We start from the raw sequence: 24,661 nt of genomic DNA on the forward strand, positions 1-24,661 counted from the left end.
GGGACTTGGCTCAACAGTGAGAACTAGAATCGAAGCCTCTTGACTCTTGCCTCTACCTTGGCACTTTTTCAAACCATATGTGATAAAGAACAAGTTCTTCCCCCACCTCCTATCACAGACCAATTCTTTGGTAAAATATAATAAAAATGATTTTCTAGAAAAAGAAAAGAACAGTCATACAAAATCCAAGCCCACATTTTTAATTAGTTTTAACAGATATAAAATCGCTCTGTCAAGTTGCTAGATATGTTTCTAATTTGCTTACTCTCCATTTCCATAATTTCTCTCACTGGGACCTTTAACAGTGTGCACTAGATCTACGTGACACCTTGCTCTCAGAAAAGTGGGATGTCAGAAATGGGACAGAATGGGCTTTCTTGTGGTTGGGAATGAGAGATTCCAGCCACCTCACTCCCATGTGTCTCTGTTCCATTGCTTGAGCCAGTGCTGGATATGGCAGAAGCAGAGAACTGGCACGGAATGAGGTGGAGAGACATTTGCTCTCTTGTAACGAAATCACAGTTTGCTGGTTAAACCATAATTTCTAAGTGGCCCCTGCCTAATGCACAAGGCTCTTGTCAGCTCTTGCCCAGACCTGGTAACCCAGCACAGACATTACCACTGTTCCGAGCTGCACTGCAAGGGGCTGTCTTGAGCATCTAGGAAAGCCACATGCGCCCTGCAGCATCACTCCCCCACCCTGCCCCCTACACCCCTACTCACTTGTAAGCGATTTACTGCTGGAGTTTGGGGACCTCAAAGGCCCCTCCTTGTTCTCCAGGGTCAGCGAGAGGCCATAGTTAGTGTGGTGCTGGTGCTGGTGGTGGTGATGGTGGTGCCTTCCCGAAGCTTTGGTGGCAAATGGTGTGCCCCCATTCTCCTCGAGGCCAAAAGGCAGCCGGTCCGAGCTGCTGAGCCCTGGGGAAGGGAGCGGGTAGCTGCAGAGGGTGTAAAAGTCAGGATTTAGAAAAGCAGAGAGCCTTGATATTCCTGTCCGTATTTTAAAAGATGTTCTCCAAGCACTGAAAACCAGGAGACATAGGTTCAACAAACAGATCCACGGGGTTATTGTAGAACAGGACACAAAGGCAACACTGCACCCAAAGGAAAAGCAGAAAGTGGAAATTTGTATATATCAGAGATGTTAACCCTTAAAAAAATTCTTAAGTTTCAAATGAAATAATTTCTATTTTAAAAAAGACAGCATAGGACTTCCCTGGTAGCACAGTGGTGGAGAATCCGCCTGCCAATGCAGGGGACACGGGTTCGAGCCCTGGTCAAGGAAGATCCCACATGCCGCGGAGCAACTAAGCCCGTGCGCCACAACGACTGAGCCTGCGAGCCACAACTACTGAGCCCGCGTGCCACAACTGCTGAAGCCCGCACGCCTAGAGCCCGTGCTCCGCAACAAGAGAAGCCACCGCAACGAGAAGCCCACACACCGCAACGAAGAGTAGGCCCCGCTCGCCGCAACTAGAGAAAGCTCGTGTGCAGCAATGAAGACCCAACGCAGCCAAAAAAAAAAAAAGACATCATCTAAATGGGAGGGGGAAGTCAAAGGCAATCATCAAATTAAAAAATAATTTGTTAAACATCCTACGACAAGATCATGATAGAAACTGGAAGTCCTGGAGTCACTTTCTCCTCCTCTTCATCACCCCCACCAGGCAGAAAGCACCTATTAATAGTACTGCTACGACATCTTCTAATTCCAACTGCTCCTCCTGTTATTACTGCCCTAAGGCTCTTGAAACAGATTCCCAAAGCTCTCCCAGCCTCTACTCCTCCTTCAGCCCATCCTCCACAGAGCACTAGCCAGAGAGCTGTTCTGATTACATTCTAGAGTGTGGCACTCCTCACTCCAGGAGCTGGAATACCTCTCTGTTACTAGTGATTCCTAACCATTTTAAGATAGAGAACCCTTTGGAAATCTAGAAAACTACAGAACTTCTCTGCAGAAAAAGGCACTAAGATGCAACATTTCACACTCAATTTCGGCCCTCTGTAGACCCTCCGTGAAAAAATCCAAATTCCTTTACTCACGGCCCCCCTGTGATCTTGTCCCATTCTCTTTTCAGCTCATCTCCTGCTATATTCTTCTCTACACCCTAATCCTTCCCATCCTTATGCCTTTCACCTCTTTCTGTCCCCTGGAGTCCTTCCTCATCCCTAAACCCAGCTAAAACACCCCTTCCTCCAGGAAGACTTCCAGCCTTTAAGACCCAGATCAAAGGTCTCCTCCTCACACCCCTAAGCAGAGCTAACCCCTCTTTCTGCTCATTCCCATAGACCAGATTTCTACTGCCCACTCCTCCACTCTGTCTTCAAGGAGCTCACACCTCAAGGTAGGAAATTCTGTCATTCAATCAGTTACAATCACCCTAGAACAAGCCACTAAGTGAGCATAGAGGAAAAGCCAACTAGTTTTTCTGGGGCTGGTGAAGGTGTTGGGAAAGGAATCATAACGGGGGGATCAATTGGGAGAGACAGTCAAATTTTGGTGGACATTCTTGAAACAGAATCCTTCTTCTTACAGGAAACCACATTTCTTGTGTTTGTATGAGGTTGATATTTCCCCTCAGGGTGGGCCAATCAGACTTTTCCCTCCTTCCTGGTAGAGTGACTTTTTCTGGGATATGATCCAATCAGGGACAGAGTTTCCTATAGGTTTAACTTATGGAAACAGAGAGAAAGTGTCTCTCTTCGTTTTTAAGAGTCAAACAGGGCCTCATTGTGACTTTTGTGGGTCCTAAGCACTTTGGCCTTCACCTCTTCTCCATAAAAAATTTAAAATTATATTTTATGACTGCATTTGTATAAAAATGAATATATTATCGGATACTAAACCATTTTCCTCAACTAAAAGTTCATTTTTTTTCTTCTGACTTAAAAGAAATGAAACCATTTTTGTGGGACCCTAAAAGTATTGTGAGGCCAAGGCACTGCATCTACTGTGACACACGGATAAGTCAGATCTGGCTATGAGGATGATATAAGTTGAGGCTACTTTATGACCATATTCCCTGGACACAGAGGAGTATCTGTGGGAAGTGGCCAATGCACAATGGGAGACAAGACGAGCAGAGGGTAAAGCTAGATGGAAAGAAAGAAAAAACCCCAATGGTATCATCTGAACCCCTGGTTCCAGCCCTGCCTGAGGCTGGTTCTACCACTGACCTTTTTAATTACAAGGTCCAATAAATTCTATTTATTTATTTTTGTTTGATGTGGTTGAGTTTCTCTCATTTATAACTCACATGCTCTAAAGCAGTGAAGGTGTGTTACCTTGTTACTGTTTTTTGTTTGTTTGTTTTGTGGAATGTCTTTCAAGTGAAAAGGTAAAAATGGCTATTACAGGCCTAAGGAATAGTCTGAGCAAAGGAATGATGGTTGAACGAGCAGGATGGCTGGAGCGGAAGTGAGGAGTGGAAAGGGTTTAAGCAAAGGAGAGACATGACTGGAGTTCCATCTTAGAAAGTTCGTGTTGAGGGCTACGTGCAGGACAGACACCCCAGTCTCTTCATTAGGAGACTGTGACGGGGCGGGGCTAGACAAGCTCAGTGGATGGAAGAGCAGCCCTCTGAGCTGTTTCTGAAGCAGGGCAGGCAGGGCTTGCAGGCCTGGCATGTGGGCGCTGGGGGAAGGAGGTACAGAGGAGGCCTCTGCTGCAGATGCAGGATGCTTTCCGGAAGAAACAGCACCATTGTCCCCACGTTGTCCCGTGAGCTGGGTCTTTGGTCCACCCTGGCTGCTTTCTGGAGACTTGGCTCAGGACAGTCTCACATTGTGTGTGTGTGTGCGCGTGCGCGTGTGCGTGTGCACGTGGTAAGAATGTGGAAGAAGGCGTGACTTTGGCTTCTGGGTTCAGAGTCCAGCTTCACCTCTCCAACCTGAAACATAACCAAGGGAATCCACCCCCTCGTGGAGGCAGTAATGGTGGCAGCAAAACGTGCACCAAGTTATCATCGAGATGCCTGACTTCTTGTCTTAGTTCTGCCCAACTTTGTGCAAGAACCTTGGACAGCTGCTCTGGGCCTCAGTTTCCTCCTCTGTGACGTGACAGGGTCAGGTGACTTCTGGTGCCTTTCCAGGTCTGAGAATCAGCCTTTCCCCCACCTATTTATCCAGTACTTGCTCTATCCCAGGCACTGGGCTACCTATTTTACATTAAATATCCCACTGTATACATGTAGAGACTTTGATTAGCACATAATTGGTGCTCCATAAATATATGATGAAAGGAAGGACGGGAAGGCGGGAGGGAGAAAAGGAAAGAAGCAGGGAGAGAGGGAGGAAGGGTGAACGGAAGCTGTGGAGCTGGGATGTGACGACAAAGGTGTGAACAGCAAATCCCATGGGCATTATTTTCCTGTGTCTCAAATATGTTGAAAATAATATCTGTCCTAAGGAGGCACAGAGACTGGGAGCTCAGAACAGAGAAAATTCCCTACAGCCTGGGACACTTTACACCTCAAGGCTCATCTTCCACCCCGCCCTCCTTCCACAGTGCAGCCAGCCTATTAAAGGTCTGAATGGGAACTATAATGGTCTAGGCAGCAGAGACAAACCAGAGAAACACTGAAAGGAAGAGAGTGACAGGATGGGGGGTATTGGCAGGATTTGAGAAGGGGAGAACACAGAGACATGGAGGGGTCAGAAATTTTTGAATTTTTTAGCCTGGAGGACCAGGCAAATGGCATGCCATTAATTGAAAAAAGGATGTTGGGAGTGAAGGCTGCTTGGAGGAGGGAAAACTATGATTGAGCTTCAAACGGGTTACACTGAATGTGAGAATGAACACCCAAGGAGCAAGATGTCCTATAGTAGAGATCTGGTGTACATTCAGGGCTGTAGGTAGTGTTGCAAAGTTCTGAGCAAGAATTTCTGAGGAATGGTAAATAGACATCATCTCCCATGCCATCTCCAACTGATGCTCACTCTCTGCTTGGAACGTAAGACGAAAAAGGATTCTGAGGTTGTGCCAGCTCAGGAGGAAAGAGAGCTGTGATTGATGAGTGATGTCTGCCGCAGACCTGGAACGAAGCTGCAGTCTCACGTACCTTCTTGTCTTTCCAAGTTAAAAGTGTGTGTGTGTGTGTGTGTGTGTGTGTGTGTGTGTGTGTGTGTGTGTGTGTGTGTGTGTGTGTGTGTGTGTGTGTGTGTGTGTGTGTGTGTGTGTGTGTGTGTGTGTGTGTGTGTGTGTGTGTGTGTGTGTGTGTGTGTGTGTGTGTGTGTGTGTGTGTGTGTGTTTTATTTCCAGGAAACCCAGAGTGAAAAGTTAAACAGGGAAATAAATATATGTGCAGAGAGTGATAAATTGTATTTAATAACGAGTGATTTTCACTTTACCGTGACTTTTGGGGAAGACTGAGAATGAGACAAATGGGAAGAGAAACAGAGGGTTAGAGAAGCTGCCTGGATCTCTGAGAGTAAGTTTCTAGAAGAGCAAAGATTCATAAGCAGGCGTGGTATGACCTGGGTGTTTTCTAAGCTCATACACATGGAGGACCATCCTGGAGATCCTAACTTACGGCACTGTGTTGGGTTATGGGTCTGTTAAGGAAATCACTGCTCCTGGCCTTGTGGACTGTTCCCTGCAGAACTCCAGGAGGTGATATTCACATCAACTATGATGTAAATGGCATCCACTGGAGTTGTGCAGCTGTCCTGTCCACAGGGACCTCAGAGAAGGTCAAGCCCACCCAGAGGGTCCGGCAGCACTCAGCAGCCCACAAGCCTCGGGGCCCAGTGGCTAAGGTTTAGGAGATGAGGCCAGCTCTGTGCTCACCGTCAGTAGAGACTGAGATTCACCAGGCTCCTGGCATTCTGGAAAGGAGGTCACAAGTCCTGGTTTTCAGAGGGTGATGGATGAGGGGTGTGTAGACATCAGCCCCTGCTTCCATGAGCTGGCAGTTGAAAGGATCTGGTGTGGAAGAAGGGGGCTGCTATGTGCCTAGCACGTGCTAGGCGCTTTACAGTTACCATGCAAGGAAGCTGGTGCCACCTCCTTTTACAGTGGGACTTAGTGAAGGTGAGTAACATGCCCTGTTAGTAGATGTGAAGTGAGAAGTTGAACCAGATCTAGTTTCTTCTCCTCCCTTCTCTTGGGGGAAGCCCCTACTCCCATTCTACTTCCAACTCTAGAAAAGTTAGTGTTCCTACTGGGAGGGGGGCCTGTGTCAGATGGGATGTTCTTGACTGCATTAGGGGTGGACACGGCTCTGCAGATGCACGGCTGGGGGACGTTTACAGCCCTGCCTAATCCCACCAGAGCCTCTCCCCTCCCTGACTCTGGGATCCCAGCAGGCCAGACATGTGGTACTCAATCAAAATGCATTGCATACTGAAAAATGGGATAATTATTGAGGTTTATAAGTATAATATTATAGCATTATAATAATTATAATATTATTATACCATTGTTATATTAATTATTATAAGTTACAGTATTTAGTATAATAACAGTATGATTATTCAGAATAATCCTCCAGAATCCATCGCCAGAACTATGACCTGCGCAGAGCAGGGATGGGGGAGGGTCCTGAGCTGGAATACAGAACTTACACAGCTTTCTCTTAAAACTAAGGCTGGGAATTATCAGGGTGCTCTGAGGAGCCAATCATACACTCTACAGCTCAGCCAAGTTCTGGGTGACGTGGGCTTCTGTGGGCAGACGTAGGCTTCTGTGGGCAGCCCTGGGGATCTAATCGGATTAAAAAAAAATCATAGAATTGTAGAAACAGGGCCACTCAGATATCATCCAGTTAGGTGGTTTTAAATTCTGGATGAATATTAAAAGCACCAGAGGAAACCCTCTACACTGCTGGTGGGAATGTAAAATGGCACAACTGCTTTGGATATCAGCCTGGCAGTTTCTCAAAAAGGTTAAGCATAGAGTTACCATATGACCCAGAAATTCCATTCCCAGGTATATACCCAAGAGAAATAAAAACATGTCCATACAAAGACTTGCACATGAATATTCACAGCAGCATTATTCACAAGAGCCAAAAGGTAGAAACAACCCAAATGTCCACCAACTGATGAACAGATAAATAAAGTCTGGTATATCCAAACAACAGAATATTCTTCAGTTATAAAATGGAATGAAATATTGATCCATGCTATGACATGAATAAACCTTGAAAACATAATTCCATTTATATGAAATGCCCAGAATAGGCAAATCCATAGAGATAGAAAGTAGATTAGTGGTTACCTAGGACTGGGGAGGATGGGGAGAAATAGGAAGTGACTGCTCATGGGTATGGGGTCCCTTTTAGGAGAAGTTAAAATACTCTAAGATTAGACTGTAGTGACTGTACTACTTTGTGAAAACGCTAAAACTATTAAATTGTACAATTTGAACTGGTGAATTGCATGGTATCTAATTTATATCTTAATAAAGCTGATTAAAAAATCAACCAAGGGAGATTTTGAACGCTATCAATGTACAACCCTTACCCTGGCTAATTACATCATCTATCTCTAAATCCAGTGTGCAGCCAGGGCTGAGAAACAAGGCCCTAGTCCAACCTCCTCATTTTGCATATGGGGAAACGGGGACCCACTGGGGGGATGAGGTGACCAGGTCACACAGTGGGTAATTGGCTGAGTCTGGGACACAATCCAGGACTCTCACCTCTCTGCTTGCCAAGTGCCCCAAGTGCCGTCCATCTGCTACATCTTCCCATCTGCCTCGGCTTCTATTTAAGGCAGCAAGTGCACTCATCAGGAAAATCCCAAGACCTCCTTAGAACCCCACTGCCTGAGACATCTTTGTGTACACATCTTGTCTTCCCAACGATAGAGACTGGCATTATCACATGTTTTCATGTCCTTGGGCGATGTTAAGACAACTGGTTCTACATTTCAGGAAAAAAAGAGACCTTTGCCTCACAATATCTACATAAATTCTTTTTTATTGGCTCCTCCCCGGGCTGGGTTGGACGTCTCTCTCCTTACCTTTACCTTACCCTCCCTGAGTGCCCCTGACCTGCTGTGTTTCCAAGGAAATGCATTTCCCAGTTTCCCTGCCCTGTGGTTTCTATGTAGGTTTGACCAATGGGAGGCACTGACAGAGACTGGAGGGTAGGAAAAGGAGCTAAGTATTTCTCCCTCATCTCTTTCTACCTCAGGGGATGTTTCCAGCAGTAGTTGAGTCCCCTAGGGCTTCAGCTTTCACTAGACTGACTCCCTGTGGCCCCAGATCCTGGGCTCTGGAATACTGCCATCTCTCTTTGTCTCTCTGTCTCTCCAGCTCTAGGAGTGATAAGCAGGTTCTACTGTTGCTAATTTCTGGGTTGCCTCACTGGTCACTTTAGCTACTTAGTTCTTCATCCCTTGTGCAATCAATTCCCTGTATCAAATTCCCTCTGTAAGAAACCTGCCTAGAGTGATTTCAGTTCTGATTGTCCATGACTGATACACAATTATCTACCTGTATCTATTTCTGGATTCTTCATATATTTTTTAAGATTTTTAAATTTTTTTATTTTTTTTTAATTTATTTTTGGCTGCGTTGGGTCTTCATTGTTGCACGTGGGCTTTCTCTAGTTGGTGGTGAGCTGGGGCTACTCTTCATTGTGGTGCGCGGTCTTCTCATTGCAGTGGCTTCTTTTGTTGCGAAGCATGGGCTCTAGGCACGCGGGCTCAGTAGTTGTGGCGCACGGGCTTACCTGCTCCGCGGCATGTGGGATCTTCCCGGACCAAGGCTCGAACCCGTGTCCCCTGCATTGGCAGGCGGATTCTTAACCACTGCGCCACCAGGGAAGCCCTGGATTCTTCATATTTTTATTGAACTATTTATTTATTGCTAAACCAGCACCAGACTGTCTTAATTACTTTTGTGTTAATATTTGGGCTTTTTAATATCTGATAGGACAAATCCTGTTTCCTTTCACACATCGTTTTTTTTCTTTTGTTTTTTCTTGGCTATTATCATGCACTCAGTCTTCCAGATTACTTTACAATTCAAGTTACTACCAAAAAAATCCCATTGGAATTATGATTTGCAGCATTAAATATAATGGATTATTTTGGGAGAATGTATTCATAAGGTATTTCTGACCATTTATTTAGATCTTCTTAAATGTCCTTCAGTCCGAATTTTTAACTTTTCCATAAAGGTATGGAACATATCTTATTAACTTTATTCCTATCCATATATCAGTTTTGTCACAATTGAAAATGGGATCTCACTAATTATTACATTTTTTTCTAATTTTTTTTTACTACTATATATATAAAACTACTGACTTTAAGGTATTTCTACCTCTGGTCACCTTGCTGAACTCTTATTAATTGGAATTCACTTGTATTTTAGGATAATCACATGAATTTTGTTGCTTCCTTCCCAGCATTTGTTCTTTATTTTGTTTTCCTGGCTTATTGTATTGGTAAGGCCTCTAGAATGATACTGAATATTAGCAATCATCTTTGTCTTATTTCTGAAGTATGTAGATTATCTTAAATCTACAATCTAAATTAAATGTTGATTTGTGACAAATTCTACTTATTAGGTTAGAGACAGTTCTGTTCCTAAGTGAACACTACTTTACTAAGTGCTTAAATATGAATCTGTTCTCTAACTTTTCTTGGTATTACCATCAAGCTTATCCCTCCAGGTTTTAGAATTCATTTTTCAAGAATCTGTATGACATTTCCCTGTCTATTCTTCTGGCATTTCCCCAAGACTCCATAGTTTTTCAAAGTGTGCTGGTGCTGGCTCAGCAATGACACATGCAAATTTTCTTCAAGGCCGTTTTTCTCAACCTGAAGACTTTAACTGTAAAGCAGTAAAATATTTCCTGACTACTCTCTCTCTTATCTTGGACTTCCGTTTCATTCTCTTTGTTCTTTTCACCTTTCTGTAGTTAGTATACTGACTGGCTTCCTTGTTGAAAAAGAGAAAAACAAAACAGAAGTTGAACACCTCTTCTTCTGTCCTGTTAATCTCACATACCATCCTCAAGATGGCTCTGCTATTAAATTGTTCATCTTTTTGCTCTGACCAAAGTGTGCATCTACAGAAGTCCTTTTTAAAAAAAAGGTCTCTGCCCCTTTGTTTTTGGTCATATGTTCTACCTTCCTTCTCTTTAAAATACTGTTTTAAATTGTGGGCTCTGAATGCCTTCATCTTTCAGACTATCTCATATATTCATAGTCCATGTGAAAAATATTCCCTTTTAGATCTACCCTTGTTTAACATTTTTGAAATCTGATCTTCTAAAGATTAGAATACATGGAAGATTAAACCCTGAATTCCACTCATTTCATATTAATGATTCTAAGACACCAGGGTCATTTTCTTCCAAGGGTCTTGTCACTTATACACTTCCAACCCAGTCTTCCTTGCTGACCAGAATTAACAAAACAATACTGGCAGGGCAGTGTTTCTTCTACCTTCCAAACAACCAAATCATCAGCTAGAAAGGCCAAGGCCTCAACAGATGCTCTGCTTTTAATGGAATGCCAATGTCTGGATGGCCAAGAAGTCCCCCATATGTGATGTGCCAGCTTGAAGTCTCTTAGGAGAGCACAGTGAACATCCTCTCTGTCCAAAGTCGCCTGGCATCTTCTCTGGATTGCTCAGTTCACCCTTAGGTGCTGCCTGTACTCAGTTACTCTTTTACCTATCCTGGCACATGTCTCAACTTCATAGCAGGGTTCCTGGAGGCAAGAACAGCTTCTGTGCAGCCCACACAGCAGCACATAAGTTCTCTGAACACCTTCCAGAAGAGCCTGGTTGGGGCAAACTGGCACCTATTTTACTTTTAGCCTAAGTGGGGACACCTCCATGTTCCTAATCAGAACTAAAGCATCAGGGAGTTGCTGACAAACAGTAAAGCTTCCCAACTGATAGGCCTCAGAAGGTGGCAAGTGGGTTGAACCTTTCATTCTCTCAGTTGTTGGAGCAAGGGGACAGGACCAAAGGCGCCGGGAGCCTCAAGCAGCCTTGTCTGCTTACCCCAGTGTGCTATACAACAACACATTTCCTATGGGTGCCAAGGACAAGAAAAAGCTGGGAAGCAGGGGCTTCCCTGGTGGCACAGTGGTTAAGAATCCGCCTGCCAATGCAAGGGACATGGGTTCGAGCCCTGGCCCAGGAAGATCCCACATGCCGCGGAGCAACTAAGCCTGTGCGCCACAACTACTGAGCCTGCATTCAAGAGCCCGCAAGCCACAACTACTGAGCCCATGTGCCACAACTACTGAGCCTGCGCTCTAGAGCCCATGCGCCACAACTACTGAGCCCGCGCTCTAGAGCCCATGCACCACAACTACTGAGCCCATGTGCCACAACTACTGAAGCCTGCGTGCCTAGAGCCCATGCTCCGCAACGAGAAGCCACCGCAGTGAGAAGCCCGCGCACCACAACAAAGAGTAGCCCCTGCTCACCACAACTAGAGAAAGCCTGTGCACAGCAATGATGACCCAACACAGCCAAAAATAAAAAACAAATAAATTAATTAATTTAAATAAATATAAATAAAGCTGGGAAGCATCATTACTAGTTCATAATTCAGTCCATTAGTCTGGAACTGTGGCTCTTGATTGGGACTCTCTCTTAGCCGAATCCACTCAAGTACCATGTTATCACAGCAGATGGTGTCAGCCAGAATCATACCTGCTGACTGAACACTAGTGCATTAATGCCCTCAGAGGAGAAAAAAAAAGTGCTAACACTTCTGAGTGCCCAGCACCATGCCATCTATGAACTTACTTAATCTTCCAACATTTGAAGAAGGAACAATGATTACTATCCTTATTTTACAGATGAGGAAACAGGAACAGAGAGACTAATTAACTTTCCCAAAGACACACAACCAGTAAATGGCAGAGCTGGAATTTGAACCCAGGCAACCTGACTATAGAGCCCTGTGCTCTCTTCAGTGCCAAGAGACACTGCTTTGCCATGTGGATGATGAAAGCAGCAGTATAATGACATTAAAAGAATGCTGGTTGGCACTTAGCTTTGGTTGTGCTGCCCCTTAGCTATGACCTTAGGTAACTGATTGCACTTATCTGCCCAGACACTGCATTTTCAGACAATCGTTTATTAAGCATCTATACCTCAGGAACTACAGATCAATGAAATAATTTGATCTCTGCCATGTCCGGATGAGAGACAGGAGAAGGTGCATTTACCCATCCTGGTTTCCAGGATACCTGTCACTCATTTCCATTTTAATTTAGCAGAGACTAAACAGAGTAGGCATTACACCAACATGTTGCTACAAGTTCTTATTGAATTTAGCGCAAACATACTATCTGACAGTAAGAGTATAATTGAAAAATTGTACCTTTTTCATAATGGGCTTGAGAAGAAAATTGTACCAACATCTTAGAAATGTGACACATTACGAATGTTAGGTCTATTAATCTGGGATGATTTCTTACACTAACTTAGTGGTTTTATTTTTTAAAAAGCGACTAGAGAGAAACGATGCCCCTACCTCATTTTTCTCTTGTCTGAAAACGTCAAAATTACGTTTTTTGGCATTATTTACTCTTTTATATGGATTACTAACTGGCAGAAAAAAATTTTTTCCCAATTTGTATTTCTTTCAAGACATTCTCCAGGCAATCAACTTGGAACTGTCCAGTTAGTGTTAGCACAGGTGCTATGTGAATCCACAGTAGACTGGGAGCTCGTTTTCATTAGTTTACCAGGGTGCCTGGAGCCAAAGACGGCGTCTTCCTCAATAGCAATTCCCAGCACCTATCCAGAACCTGGCACAGTGAGGCAGCGGAGTAAATATCTGTTGGATGAATGGTGTAGTGCATGAAAATCGAACTCTCCCTAGGTAATTTATCAAGTGTCAATTCATAAAAGCTTCACTCTGGTCACGAATTCCCCAGTTGTTCCTAACAATACATGATGGTCTCGGCAAAACTGCAGAGTAAAATATTCCACATCTTAAGGAACGATGAGAGCCTTTACGATTTGTTCGGCGGTAACGGGGTCTCTGTCCCGTGTGAGCTACGGTAGGATGTGTGCCTCCATCTTTGAGTCTGGAGTTTTCCTTTGGTGAAACCGGTATCCATTGGTGTCAATGAATGGCTGTAAGCAGACAAGCAAGGCTTGAACATTTTCTGCCAGAAAACCCATTTTACCTTGATATCGATCTTGCTAAGTTTTACGATGTCTTATTCTAATTGTCTGTGTAGGAGACAGCAACAAGCTGTGAGGAAGGGCTCTGTAACTGCGGTGAGATCTAGGACTTCAGCAATTCCAGATACATTTCAGGATCTGAGTCCAAAGAATAAATATTTCATGAGTTCACTTTTGCACAGAGGCTCATGACTAAGAATGTATTCAATCTTTTTCCTGCCTTAAGGAAAAAAATACTGACATAAATATTGCTGTTTTCCTTTACAGCATTCACTTCTAACAAATCCAACACTGTTTTCCCTTGGTTTCTTACAGATTTTCTTTTTGCCTCTCATTTCTGCATTTCAGTGCTCACTCTCTGCCTTAAAAGAAGATTCCTTTTCTTCTCTTTCTTTCTTCAGGTGGGGAACAGCATTAACGGATTTGCCCCTAGCCACTGCTTTAAATGCATACATACCCCAATAGCATCACACGGGAGCCCTCAAGGAACAGTAAGACAAAATTATCGTTGCCATGAAAGCACAGCTGCTAGTGTGTAAAATAATGTCGAAAGAGCCCGTTCTTTAACACCCTTTGCACTCTGCAGGAGTTACGGCAGAATCGGGCATGAGCGGCGAGTGTTACTTTTCCACTCGGCAGACACCATCCAACTCACCCAAATGAATGAAATTATTATTCGTTCCAGAAAGAAGTTCCAGTTGGATGAATAAAATGCAGACTCTGTTCAGGGCAGGTCCTGGACATTCTAATTGCACAAGACCAAGTGTGAGCAGGAGCTGAATGTGGGGTACGAGGTCCTGAGGGGATACAGATGGGGATGAATCTATTTTGGTTTTCATTCGTGCTTAAAAATCTCTTCAAATGGTCCTCTCTCTGTTCCCCAATTCTTGTAGGTTCTTCAGAAGCTTCTATTACAAACTTCCCTAGTTAGCCTCTGAAGCCATACACTGGGCCTAATTTTAAGGGCTTGAAAAATTGCCTTTAATATAGTTACAGCGTCTTTATCCAGCCACGGAATGCAACTGGCTAGTGGAGCCGTTAGCATAGCAACACCTCTTGCTTTTGAGGTCTCAGCTGTAGAAAGTGGATGTTTAAACCATTCACTATTCAGTAGGGGATGATTAGGTAGGTTTCTGCAGGTTTCTTGTAACATGAGCCTACGGGGATGTTCCTCTAATTATTCTAACCCTTTTTAGTGGATTGCCTAGACTAAGCCGTTTGGTATTTTAAATTCTGCAGCCTTTCCCCAATAAAACCACTGGTGAGTCGTGGGATGTGGCTGTGATTTTAGATTCCATATATTAGAATCTTAATTGTAATTAAATGTAAATCCATCCTTCCCTGATCAAATACACCAGGGAAATTCACAGTGTCTGAGTGTAAAGTTCTTAATCAACTCCCAAAAGGGAAAGGAAACATGGATTATTAGAAATCAATTCCTTCATCCTGGCTATTATTATGCTGCCCCTTTTCCTTTTTCAGACCTCCAGGGCGTGCAGGTATCATGCTGATTGTTACCTGAACTTCTGGAAAACTGCTTTCACAGAACGTCTGGTAAAGATAGACTCTTCCCAGCCTTCCCTTTCTTCACTATAAAAAGGCTAAGATGACGGATTTTACTTCATCAGTCTGATCTTTATTAGAGTATGACTCAAGATTAGGGCCTCCAGATGTTCCATAGTAAACAAGGAACAAATGGCATTCAAAATGGTAAAAAGGTGTGCCACCCTGCTTATAGAGAAATACAATTGAAACAGAAATTCTGATTTTTACCCATCAGACTAACAAGGTTTTAAAAAAGTTAGTGAAGACTAGGCGCATGCTTCCTGTGGGATCACAGAGGCCCTGTCAAATGGCTGTTGTGTGTATAGTGGGGAGAGGCGTCATCAGGTAGAATATCTTTAGAGGGAAACTTCATTAGGCAATACCCAAATTAAATACGTACATTCCTTTTGGCCCAGCATCTCTACTTGTAAGGAATTTATTCTACAGATGGATTTGCTCAAGTGCACGACGTGTGTAAGGATGGCGGCAAAGCTGTCATTTTAGAGATTCAGGGCAGCCTGAATGTCCATCAGTATTGATTGGTTAAATAAATATGTGCTTGTTTAAACACAGAATAGTTCTAGATTGACAAGAAATGCTAACAATGTTTGTCTTTGGGGAAAACTAGGGAATAAGAGGGTGGAAAGGGAAAGTAACTTTTGGATATTTTTGAATTTTTACCACTGTCTGTATTACTTACTAAAAAAGGTTGAATAGCACAGCAGTTCTCTTTATTCCTAACTTTCTACTTAGTCTCCAAATAGTTAAAAGCTTCCTCTGCTTTGTGTAAGATGAAATCTCAAGTTGGGACAGGCTGGGAACGGAGCAGATCTGTTTCAATTCTCTCAACTTCTGAGTCCCAAATGCCCCAGCAGAATGGATTCTCTGTGGTCTCACCAATTCCTTCTCTAGGGCCATTCTCCCATTTGCAGGTCGGAAAGCATTGCCCACATTCTGCCTGGACAGTTATTTCTTCGTATTCTCAGACAGAAATATCATTTCTATTTCCTTTTATCTCCTCTCAAAACATCCCCATGCTGTTTCTGCTTTTCGCTTGTTAAGAGTTTCAGAGCTGTGTCTTTACCTATTGTGTGGTGAACTCTCTTCCATGCGATCTTTCCTTTGGAATGAAGCACCCCTTTCTGTTGCTAAACTTAGACCATACATCTCAACCCATCAACCCAGGAGAAACACCATTCCTTGAGCTAGACTTTGAATCTCCTTGTCCTGCTTCTCACTACATGGACTGCTAAGGCTTTAAATCTCAAAAACTGCTAAAAATTGCTACCAGCTAGCATCAAACATTGTGCAAAGCACCTTACACATACAGTGCCATTTAATTCTCACAACGGTGAGACATTGTTAAATTCTATTTTGGGATGAGGAAAATGAGGCATAAAGATAAGAAACTGGCCAAAGGTCACATGGCTAGTGAGGGGCAAAGCTGGGATTCAAACTACCTGAGATTCCAAAGCGTGTCCACATTTCACCTGAGAACTAGGTGCTCTTGCTCCAACAAAATCACCACTCCACACTGGATTCTGCAGTCTTCTCTCAGCCTGCAACATCCTGCCATTTTGCTTCTGTAAACTTCCACCTGCTACCCCACCGTGGGCTCTAATCTTGGCACAGGTCCTTAGATTGGGGTGTGCTATGCCCTCTCCTCCTTGAGTGGTTGGAATTCACTAGCCTCTCACTTCAGCAGGAGGGCCCAACAATGACCTAAGTCTTGGTTTGACAGATTTTGGGGGCAGGAGGTTGTGATGAAATTAAAGCCATATAAAGAACCACTAGAATTCTTACATTCTTCTGCTTCACCATGAGCCCAAGGAAGTGCAAAGCTATGCTGAGCAGACAGATGTAGCTGCTTATTATGATGTATCCGTCCGTTTACTTTTTTTTTTTTTAATTTATTTTTGGCTGCGTTGGGTCTTCGTTGCTGCGCGTAGGCTTTATCTAGTTGGGGCGAGCCGGGGCTACTCTTCGTTGCAGTGCATGGGCTTCTCATTGCAGTGGCTTCTCTTGTTGTGGAGCACGAGCTCTTGGCACGCAGGCTTCAGTAGTTGTGGCACACGGGCTCAGTAGTTGTGGTTCGCGGGCTCTAGAGCGCAGGCTCAGTAGTTGTGGTGCACGGGCTTAGCTGCTCTGCGGCATGTGGGATCTTCCCGGACCAGGGCTCGAACCCGTGTCCCCTGCACCAACAGGCGGATTCTTAACCACTGTGCCACCAGGGAAGTCCCCGTCCATTTACTTTTGAACATCGTGCCTCTTTAAGAAAAAGAACATGTGTATGTATAACTGATTCACTTTGTTATAAAGCAGAAACTAACACACCATTGTAAAGCAATTATACTCCAATAAAGATGTTAAAAAAAAAAAAAGAAAAAGAGTTGGCCTCTAATTAGTTAAAAATTGAGCCACTAAAACAAGGGCAAACGTAACAAGACAGGAAGCTGTGCTTTTCCAAAGTGTGGTCCTGCGCCTGCCCACCTCAGACTCTCCTTGGAGTGACCACTAAAGGGAAGGTTCTTAGGTCTCACCCCGACCACGTAAATAGAGCCTCACAATCTCCATTTTTGACAAGCTGTCCAAGCGATTATTTGGCTTCCTAATATGGGGGGAAATGGGCCTTTTTGCAGAATTGTTGAGGATTTCTTCTTTAGTGGAGTCTCAGCTGAATGTCAATTTCACCTCTATTTCACCTTTTAGATATCGCTGGGGCTTCTTAAAATGTGCCACCTTTCATGTGCAAAGGGACTTTTCTTTTTTTTTTTTTTTTTTTTTTTTTTTTTTTTTTTGCGGTATGCGGGCCTCTCACTGTTGTGGCCTCTCCCGTTGCGGAGCACAGGCTCCGGATGCGCAGGCCCAGCGGCCATGGCTCACGGGCCCAGCCGCTCCGCGGCATATGGGATCCTCCCAGACCGGGGCACGAACCCGTATCCCCTGCATCGGAAGGCGGACTCTCAACCACTGCGCCACCAGGGAGGCCCGGACTTTTCTTTCTTTAGCTGCAGTTTGCTTTTTCTCTCTGTCTGCCCCCTTATACCTTGCCTAGGCATTTTTTGCCTCCTATAGCAAACTAGTGGAAGCAAATCATTCTAGGGCTATTTAGGGTATTTACCTGGTACTTTTGGAAGACTCAGTCAGTCAGGGAATTCACTTAGAGCCATGTGAGGGAAATACTGATCCAAATGGATCAATGCGGGCTGCTCAAGGAGCTCTTTGATGAGCTCAGATCTTAACAGACTGGTCAGAAGCTGGAAAAATTAAGGGCAACAAAAAGGATCTATCATTTGTTGTGTTCAGAGCAGGACCCAGGAGGCTGGAGTCACTGACCTGGAAGCATGGTGGGATATTAACAGCCAAGAAAAACGAAGGACTCCTGCACTGTCCTTACTCCTTCACCCTCACTGTTAAGGAGGAAGTGGTAGACCAAGAAATGAAACAAGCAAGAGGGTTTTGAAGGCCAAGGTAATGGCCTGACATGGCTTCAAGACTTGCAGTCCACGTGGGTTACACCAGTCTGACCATACTGTCCATTCACTGTTAGATATTCTCAGGGATCACAGAGAAACAGGGGATGATCAAGACCAGTAAGTAACTGAGTTTCAAAAATGCAAAAAGCTAATCCCATTAGTTTATGGAAAACCGAGTTTGGTTTTGCTGGCGGGTAATATTCCAGAAGAAATGACCAGTTTGTGAGCTCTCGGGAGGGAAGAAGGGGATCATCTCAAATGAGCGGCTCACTAAGAAAATAACGCTCCATCTCCGCTCCTTTGAAAAGGGGGCTGTTGGTACACGAATGCCTGCATGGACAGGGTGACTAGACTGCTGGAGGAGGGGTGAGGGGACGGGCGGGGTATTGGGAAGGCGGCTTTCTGGTAGTTCTGGATTTCAGTGTAGTGAACTCTTCCACATCATCTACTCAGAGTCTCCCGGAGATGTGGATCGACAGGGTCCCAAATGGTGGAATAATTAGCGGTGAGAGGCCGTAAAGCACAGGAGCGGAGAACACAGACTTTGAAGTCAGAATTCTGAGTGACCATGGGCAAGCTGCTTGGTTAGACCCTAAGCCTGAACCTCCCCACGTGTGAAACGAATATCACCCACCTCACAGAACAGTTGGGAAGATCAAGTGAAGTGACGTATGCAGAGTTTGAAGCGCACATCCGGCTACTAGCCCCTGTACGTTTCTGTGGATCAGTGTCAACCTACCAGTGTTTCCAGTATCACACGGCTGGACCGTCGTTTGCCCCACTCAAATTATAGCGATGCCTCCAATGAGAACGCCGTGGGCATAGTGAATAACATTCACATTTAGCAGATGAATCCAGAACATACGTGGTGGGCAAAGTCCTGCTCAAAAGATGATGCTCCCAGCTGGATACAGTTGTTCAGGTACCTTCAGACCAGCTCAGAAGTGATGCACTGCTGCCTGTTATCTGGTTAGATGTTTCCTTTAGAATGAATGCAGAATAATTCATCTGCTGAGCAGACATCCACTGAGCACCTGCTACTCATCAGGCAGTGGGGAACAGAGGAGAGTGTGACACAAAGCTTACACTTAAGGAACGTACAGCCTCCAAGATGAGATGAATAAGAAAGGCAGTTTTAACACAAACTAGTGAATACATCACAGATACACCCAGGGGCTGGGGGGAGGAGCAGCAGAGCACAGGAACTAGCCCGGTTTGCAGAGGCGGGTGGAGGCGGTCAGAGTCCCGGGGAGAAGACAGCCAGCGTCTGAGCAGAGGCTGAAGGGATGAGCAGGAGTGGGGTGAAGAGGATGGGAGTGACAGCATTTTCAGCAGAAGGAACAGTATTTGCAAAGGCGCAGATGGGAGGAGCAGCAGGGTATGGTGAATGCCAGGAGCTACAAGCAGTTTGGTGTTGTAGGAGTTTAAACAGGAGGGTGAGAAATGGGGGAAGAATACGCTAGCTAGAGCAACAGGACAGGAGCAGATAGCGGGGGAATTCCAGAGAAGGCCTCGGACTTCATCCTGTGGGTCATGGAGAACCCTGGCAGATATCAAGCACTGCAAGGGCGCAATCAAGACGGTGTTTTAGAAAGATCACTCCAGGGACTGTCAGGAGAATGAGCTCGTCGGGAGGCTGGAGTCAGAGAGATCAGAAAGAGCACCTCTCAGCCAGACAGAAGATGCTGCTCCAAGATCAGTGTTGATAAGGAGGGAGGAAGGGCTACATACAAATACTAAGGAGGCAAGCTGAACAGACCTGAGGACTGCCTGGACACGGGTGGCCAAAGGGAGAGGAGCTGTGGATGACGTATAAATGCTTACCTTGGTGAGAAAGAAGAGAATTCAGGTGAAGTTACTGTGTTTTGTTTTTTTCAGTAAAAGAGGATGGATTTAAGTTTTGACATGTGACGTTTGAGGTGTACAAGGATATACAAGTTGAAATGTCCGTGTAAAAACTCACAGAGTAGTCTGCATTAGAGATAATAGCTTCAGAGTCAACAGCACTTATAAAATCTTGACAGGATGAGAAGGGCAGGTAGACTGTGATCAGGGAGAAAAGCAGCAGGCAGAGGAAGAACCCTGGGAGAACACCAATATTCAACAGGAAGACAGAAGAAGAGGCTGTGACAAAGACAGAAGAAAAAGTCCAAGGGCTAGAGAAGCAGAGAGCACAGGAATCAAGAGATTCGTTTCAAGAAGCTGTGAGTGAGCGGTCACCACTGTCAAATGCAGTAGAGAAAGGTCCGCCAAGTTGAAGGGTGAAAACCATACGCTTCCTTTAACAATTAATATGTATGCACACTGGTTAGACCTCTTGGTTGCAGACAATTGAATCCACTCAAGGTACTTCAGGCAGAAAGGTATTTATTAGAGGTTATTAGATAAGTGTACACAATCTCCAGGAAGCCACAGACACGGGTTTGGAGGTCTCTCTGCCGGGAACAGCAGCAATCGCCAGGGCAAACACCCACCCTCACCACAGGACTGTTACAGCGGAAACGCCACTGCCACCTGTGATCAGAACTTTCACCAAAGCTGCCCCGGATGAATAAACACCTGAGCCACGGAGCCTACAAAAAGGGCCACCCTTCCTAAGAGCAACCTCATTCCAGGATGAGTTTGCTCCATGCCACCTAACTGAATGTTCACCTTCAGACTTCCAAAGTCCCATCACCTACTTCATCCACAAATGATACCTCTTGTGCAGCATAAAAGGAAGATGGAGTCAAAAAAAAAAAAAAGCAAGAATAATCTTTATTCCTCACAAACACATTTGTAAAAATGTATCAATGAAATCAAAAGATTCAGAACACAATTATCTGTATGCAGCACGTAAACTGAGGACCAAAACATCTGCTAAAAGGAAATACACCTGTAAACATGTATCTTAGGGGGCGTTTATAAGTGATCAACTCCACTGTGCATGGTGTGCAGCTGATTCCCTCCTTCTGGATAGATTTTTGTGGTAACCAAAAAAAAAGAGATCAGATTTTGGCAATAAACTATCTCAAGGGAGGGAAACACATTTTTTTTTAAAAAAGGCTTAAAAGGGCAAATTACAATTACATATATAAAAAATGGCACAAGAATTGATTTCACAAAAATACTAAGGAAAGTATCTCAGGCCTACCTATCAGGAGGAAAAAAAAAAGGTCTTACTCGGGGGCTTGAAACGGGGGCAGGAAATAAAGAGTTTGGTACGAGTTCTACCCTAAAAGGCAACATATTGATTTCTGGTTCTACAGAAAGACTGTGCAACACCCTCCTATCCTCTTGCATGGGATGCTTTGGCACAACTTCACTAAAATTTTACATGCTTCAATTTGAGCCATATGCATCTCATATTGCATGTTGCTTCTTAAAAGAATGAAGCCTAGGATAAAAACCAACCCTCAAACTCTATATACTGACAGTGTGCATTCATAATTATGTCTTCTGAAAGCACGCAAGTTAGCACCACCAATCGTTAGGACATTAAAAAATTATTCTTGTACTTGAGCAGCAACTTCTATAAAAATAAAGGCTATGTGATTTCTGATTAATAAAACTGCGAGAATTCAAAATGACTAAACTGCTTTAAGATAGGAAATTCAGAATCTCCCTGTATTGATATAACCTTTAACATATTATATACTTTATTCAGCTTTTGAAAGAGGTAACCCTCTGTTAAAGAAGGTGTGAATGTTATGTCCTCAGCCTAAGAATATTAAATGTTGATAAATCACAGAACTGTAGAGCTAGAGAAGACCTTGTGATCATTTAGTCCAACCTGCTCTTTTCAGACGGGGAAAATGAGGCCAACAGAGGGGAGATGGTCTGTCCAAGATCACACAATGGCAGAGGCTGGGCCCCAGTGACCTCAATTCCCACCACTGTACTATATGGTACTCTCTACGGAGCGATCTTCTGAAGTTTTTCTGGTTTTCTTTGGTCCCATTCATTAAATAACAAAGAAACATCAGGTACACAGCAATACGATAAACACAGACTTATACTCCAATTTTAAAATCAGAATATCAAAACGATTCCTGAGCCTTTAACTACCTTCATTTTTTGAGAATGCAGTCAACAGTAAGTTAGGACTACCTATTGGGATTATTTTCAAATATTTACACAGACACTGAAAACACCTTTCAGAACTATTCCTAGAAGACATTTCTACAAACACGTCCACGGGATGCCAAGACACTTTCCATGGGATGTAACGAAACTATGATGGTGAATGGAAGTAAGACGCTTCAGTCTCTCAAAGTGCAGTCATGAGTTTATCTCGATACGTCATACTTTGCATTCCTCCTAAGTTCTTCTGGTTCTGGTCGTGGACATAATCGAAATGGCTGTCATCTCCACTGGCCGATGCTTTCCAATGCGGCCTGTCATCCTGAAAGGATGGCCTGTTTTGTTCGCAGAGTGAGTGGTCAGTGGGGGTATGAAGACAATTCAGAGAGGTGAGTGAAACAACACAAGCACAAAGGAAACGGGACAAGAAAAACCATGAACCACATAAATGGGGATGGCTTTCAGATGGAAATGAATGGATTTTTTACTTTCAAGTATTTTAAAAATTCAGATGTGGGTCCTCTATCAACTTCCAAGTTGAGAACAGCTCTGCCCATAGCTGTGCCATCACCCCTCAAAGGGTGTCTGATGATCAAGTCAGTCTGGGGAAAGCTAGGTGGTGGTGAAAAAGGTTCCTTTTCTACAGGAATTCTCAAGAACTGTTGCCATGTGAACGTACACTGTGAACGCCTCATGCAGCATTTTCCAAAAGTGCTGGACCAAATAATTCTCCTTTCCTGGAGAGTCTGATAAACACAATATGCTGGGAACCACCCCCAGAGATTCTGATGCAGTAGGTCTGGGGTGGGGCTGGGACTCTGCATGAACAAGTTTTGCAGGTGACACTGATGCTGCCAGGCAGCAGGGCCACCTGCAAGCAGCACTGGTCCAGCCTCCCTAGCATTCCCAGCCAGGTCTGCCTCACAAGGAAACCAATATGGTAAAACAGGCAAAAATAAGTGTTAAATTTTGTAAACACAAGGTTAAATTAAAAAGCGTTTCTATAAATCTCTCTGTGTCTCATGTCTGGAAAAGAAACAGCCTTTGCAACACAGAAACATTTAGAAGTATTACTTCACTAGTTTAACTTGCTTTTAAATGTTACATGAATATCAAGTGCTTATGATCAAACTGCACTGTTGTCCTACAGGATCCCCAGCAAACTTGGTAAGAACTATCAAGAACTAACTGCTCTCATCTGCCCCGTTCTCAATGGATTTATTCCCATCACTCCATTCGCCGCACTTTCTCGAGGAGCAAGGCTAGCAATCTCACTAAGAGATAACTTTATGCAAACTGAATTCACCAACTATGTTTCTGAAAGAGCTTCACACATAAACACCAATTAAGACTGATCTGAAATTCAAATCATGAAAGGAACGTTTGCCTTTACAAAGCTGGCATTAAAAAAAAATCTCAAGCTTAACCGTAAATGCAACAAGGCAGGTGCCAGTTTACTTAGGAAGGACTGTGGTAGGTTAGGGCAGAGGTGGGTAAACACGGCCCTCAGCCTAAATCCCACACTGTCTATTTTCATAAATGAGCTTTATGGGAACACAATCAGGCCCATTCACTTCTGTATCGTCTGTGGCTGCTTTCAAGCTACCATGGCAGAGTTGAGTAGTTGTGACAGAGACCACAAAGCTGAAAATACTGACTATCTGACCCTTTACAGAAAGAGCTTACCGACCCCTAGGTTTAGAAAAAGATCCATCACCACAAAAAGCAACCCTCCACCCCATCCCTGGAAAAAAAAAAAATCCTTTCAAAAAATCCCACAACAAAAGTCCCTGAGCTTTAGTCTTATTTTTAGTAAATGAATTCTCAGGACAGGAAAACGTTACTTAGAAATTTTAAGTAACATTTCAAACATAAAACCAAACCCAAAATATCTGAGGTTAGAATGACTAAAACAAAACAAAACAAAACAAAAAACCCCACCCAGTTCATTTTTATTTCGTCAAGCATAACTTTAGTACATCCAGACCCATCACCGGCTTATTTTGCTTTGCAAGTTATTCATCTCTTCCAGGACAAGACAACTCTTTAACAGTTGTTTCTGATGCAGAATTTCAATTCATAACTAAGTAGAAAAGGAGAGCTTGGGAAAGGACGGCTCTATGAGCTCAGGTACTTACCTGATGTTTGGAGAGTGCGGGTGCCAACGAGGCTGGCTGGGGTGAAGATTGGGGTGATACTGAGGCTAGAAATAAAACACCAAACTCGATTATTAGATGCCCTTTGCTTTCAATGGTCTTCACCGGCTGTGAATGGAGAGGCTCTTACTGAACCCTGGCTGGGGGAGCGCACGTTTCCCAGGATATCACGTTTCCCCCGTGACAAAGGCTGGGGGCTGCCCTCCAAGAAGAAAGCGGAAGGCATCTGCCTTGAAAGGGTGCCCTAGAGCGCCCAGGCAAGGCAATATTCATCTCTCCCAAGGGAACCCACGGAAGGGGCCAGA

The 24,661-nt window shown here is 44.1% G+C and overlaps 1 protein-coding gene across 8 annotated transcripts in view; it reads right to left on the bottom strand.

Moving 5' to 3' along the window:
- Positions 1-24,661, bottom strand: part of EPB41L4B (erythrocyte membrane protein band 4.1 like 4B) — a gene marked incomplete at its 3' end in the record, with an annotated part of 141,397 nt that overhangs the window by 37,786 nt on the left and 78,950 nt on the right. For 7 of the 8 annotated variants that reach the window (XM_081237152.1, XM_081237154.1, XM_081237151.1 and 4 more), the window contains exons 15-16: positions 24,339-24,403; positions 724-938 (exon numbers count right to left, since the gene is read on the bottom strand). In XM_081237152.1, the coding sequence (XP_081093278.1) occupies positions 724-938; positions 24,339-24,403 (280 nt within the window). Of the gene's footprint in view, positions 1-723; positions 939-20,488; positions 22,536-24,338; positions 24,404-24,661 lie in introns of those variants that run through there. The other variant, XM_081237155.1, reaches the window with a different exon arrangement.

This window comes from Mesoplodon bidens (assembly GCF_964165515.1).
Source record: "Mesoplodon bidens genome assembly, chromosome: 6".
In the NCBI taxonomy this organism is placed as follows: Eukaryota; Metazoa; Chordata; class Mammalia; order Artiodactyla; family Ziphiidae; genus Mesoplodon; species Mesoplodon bidens.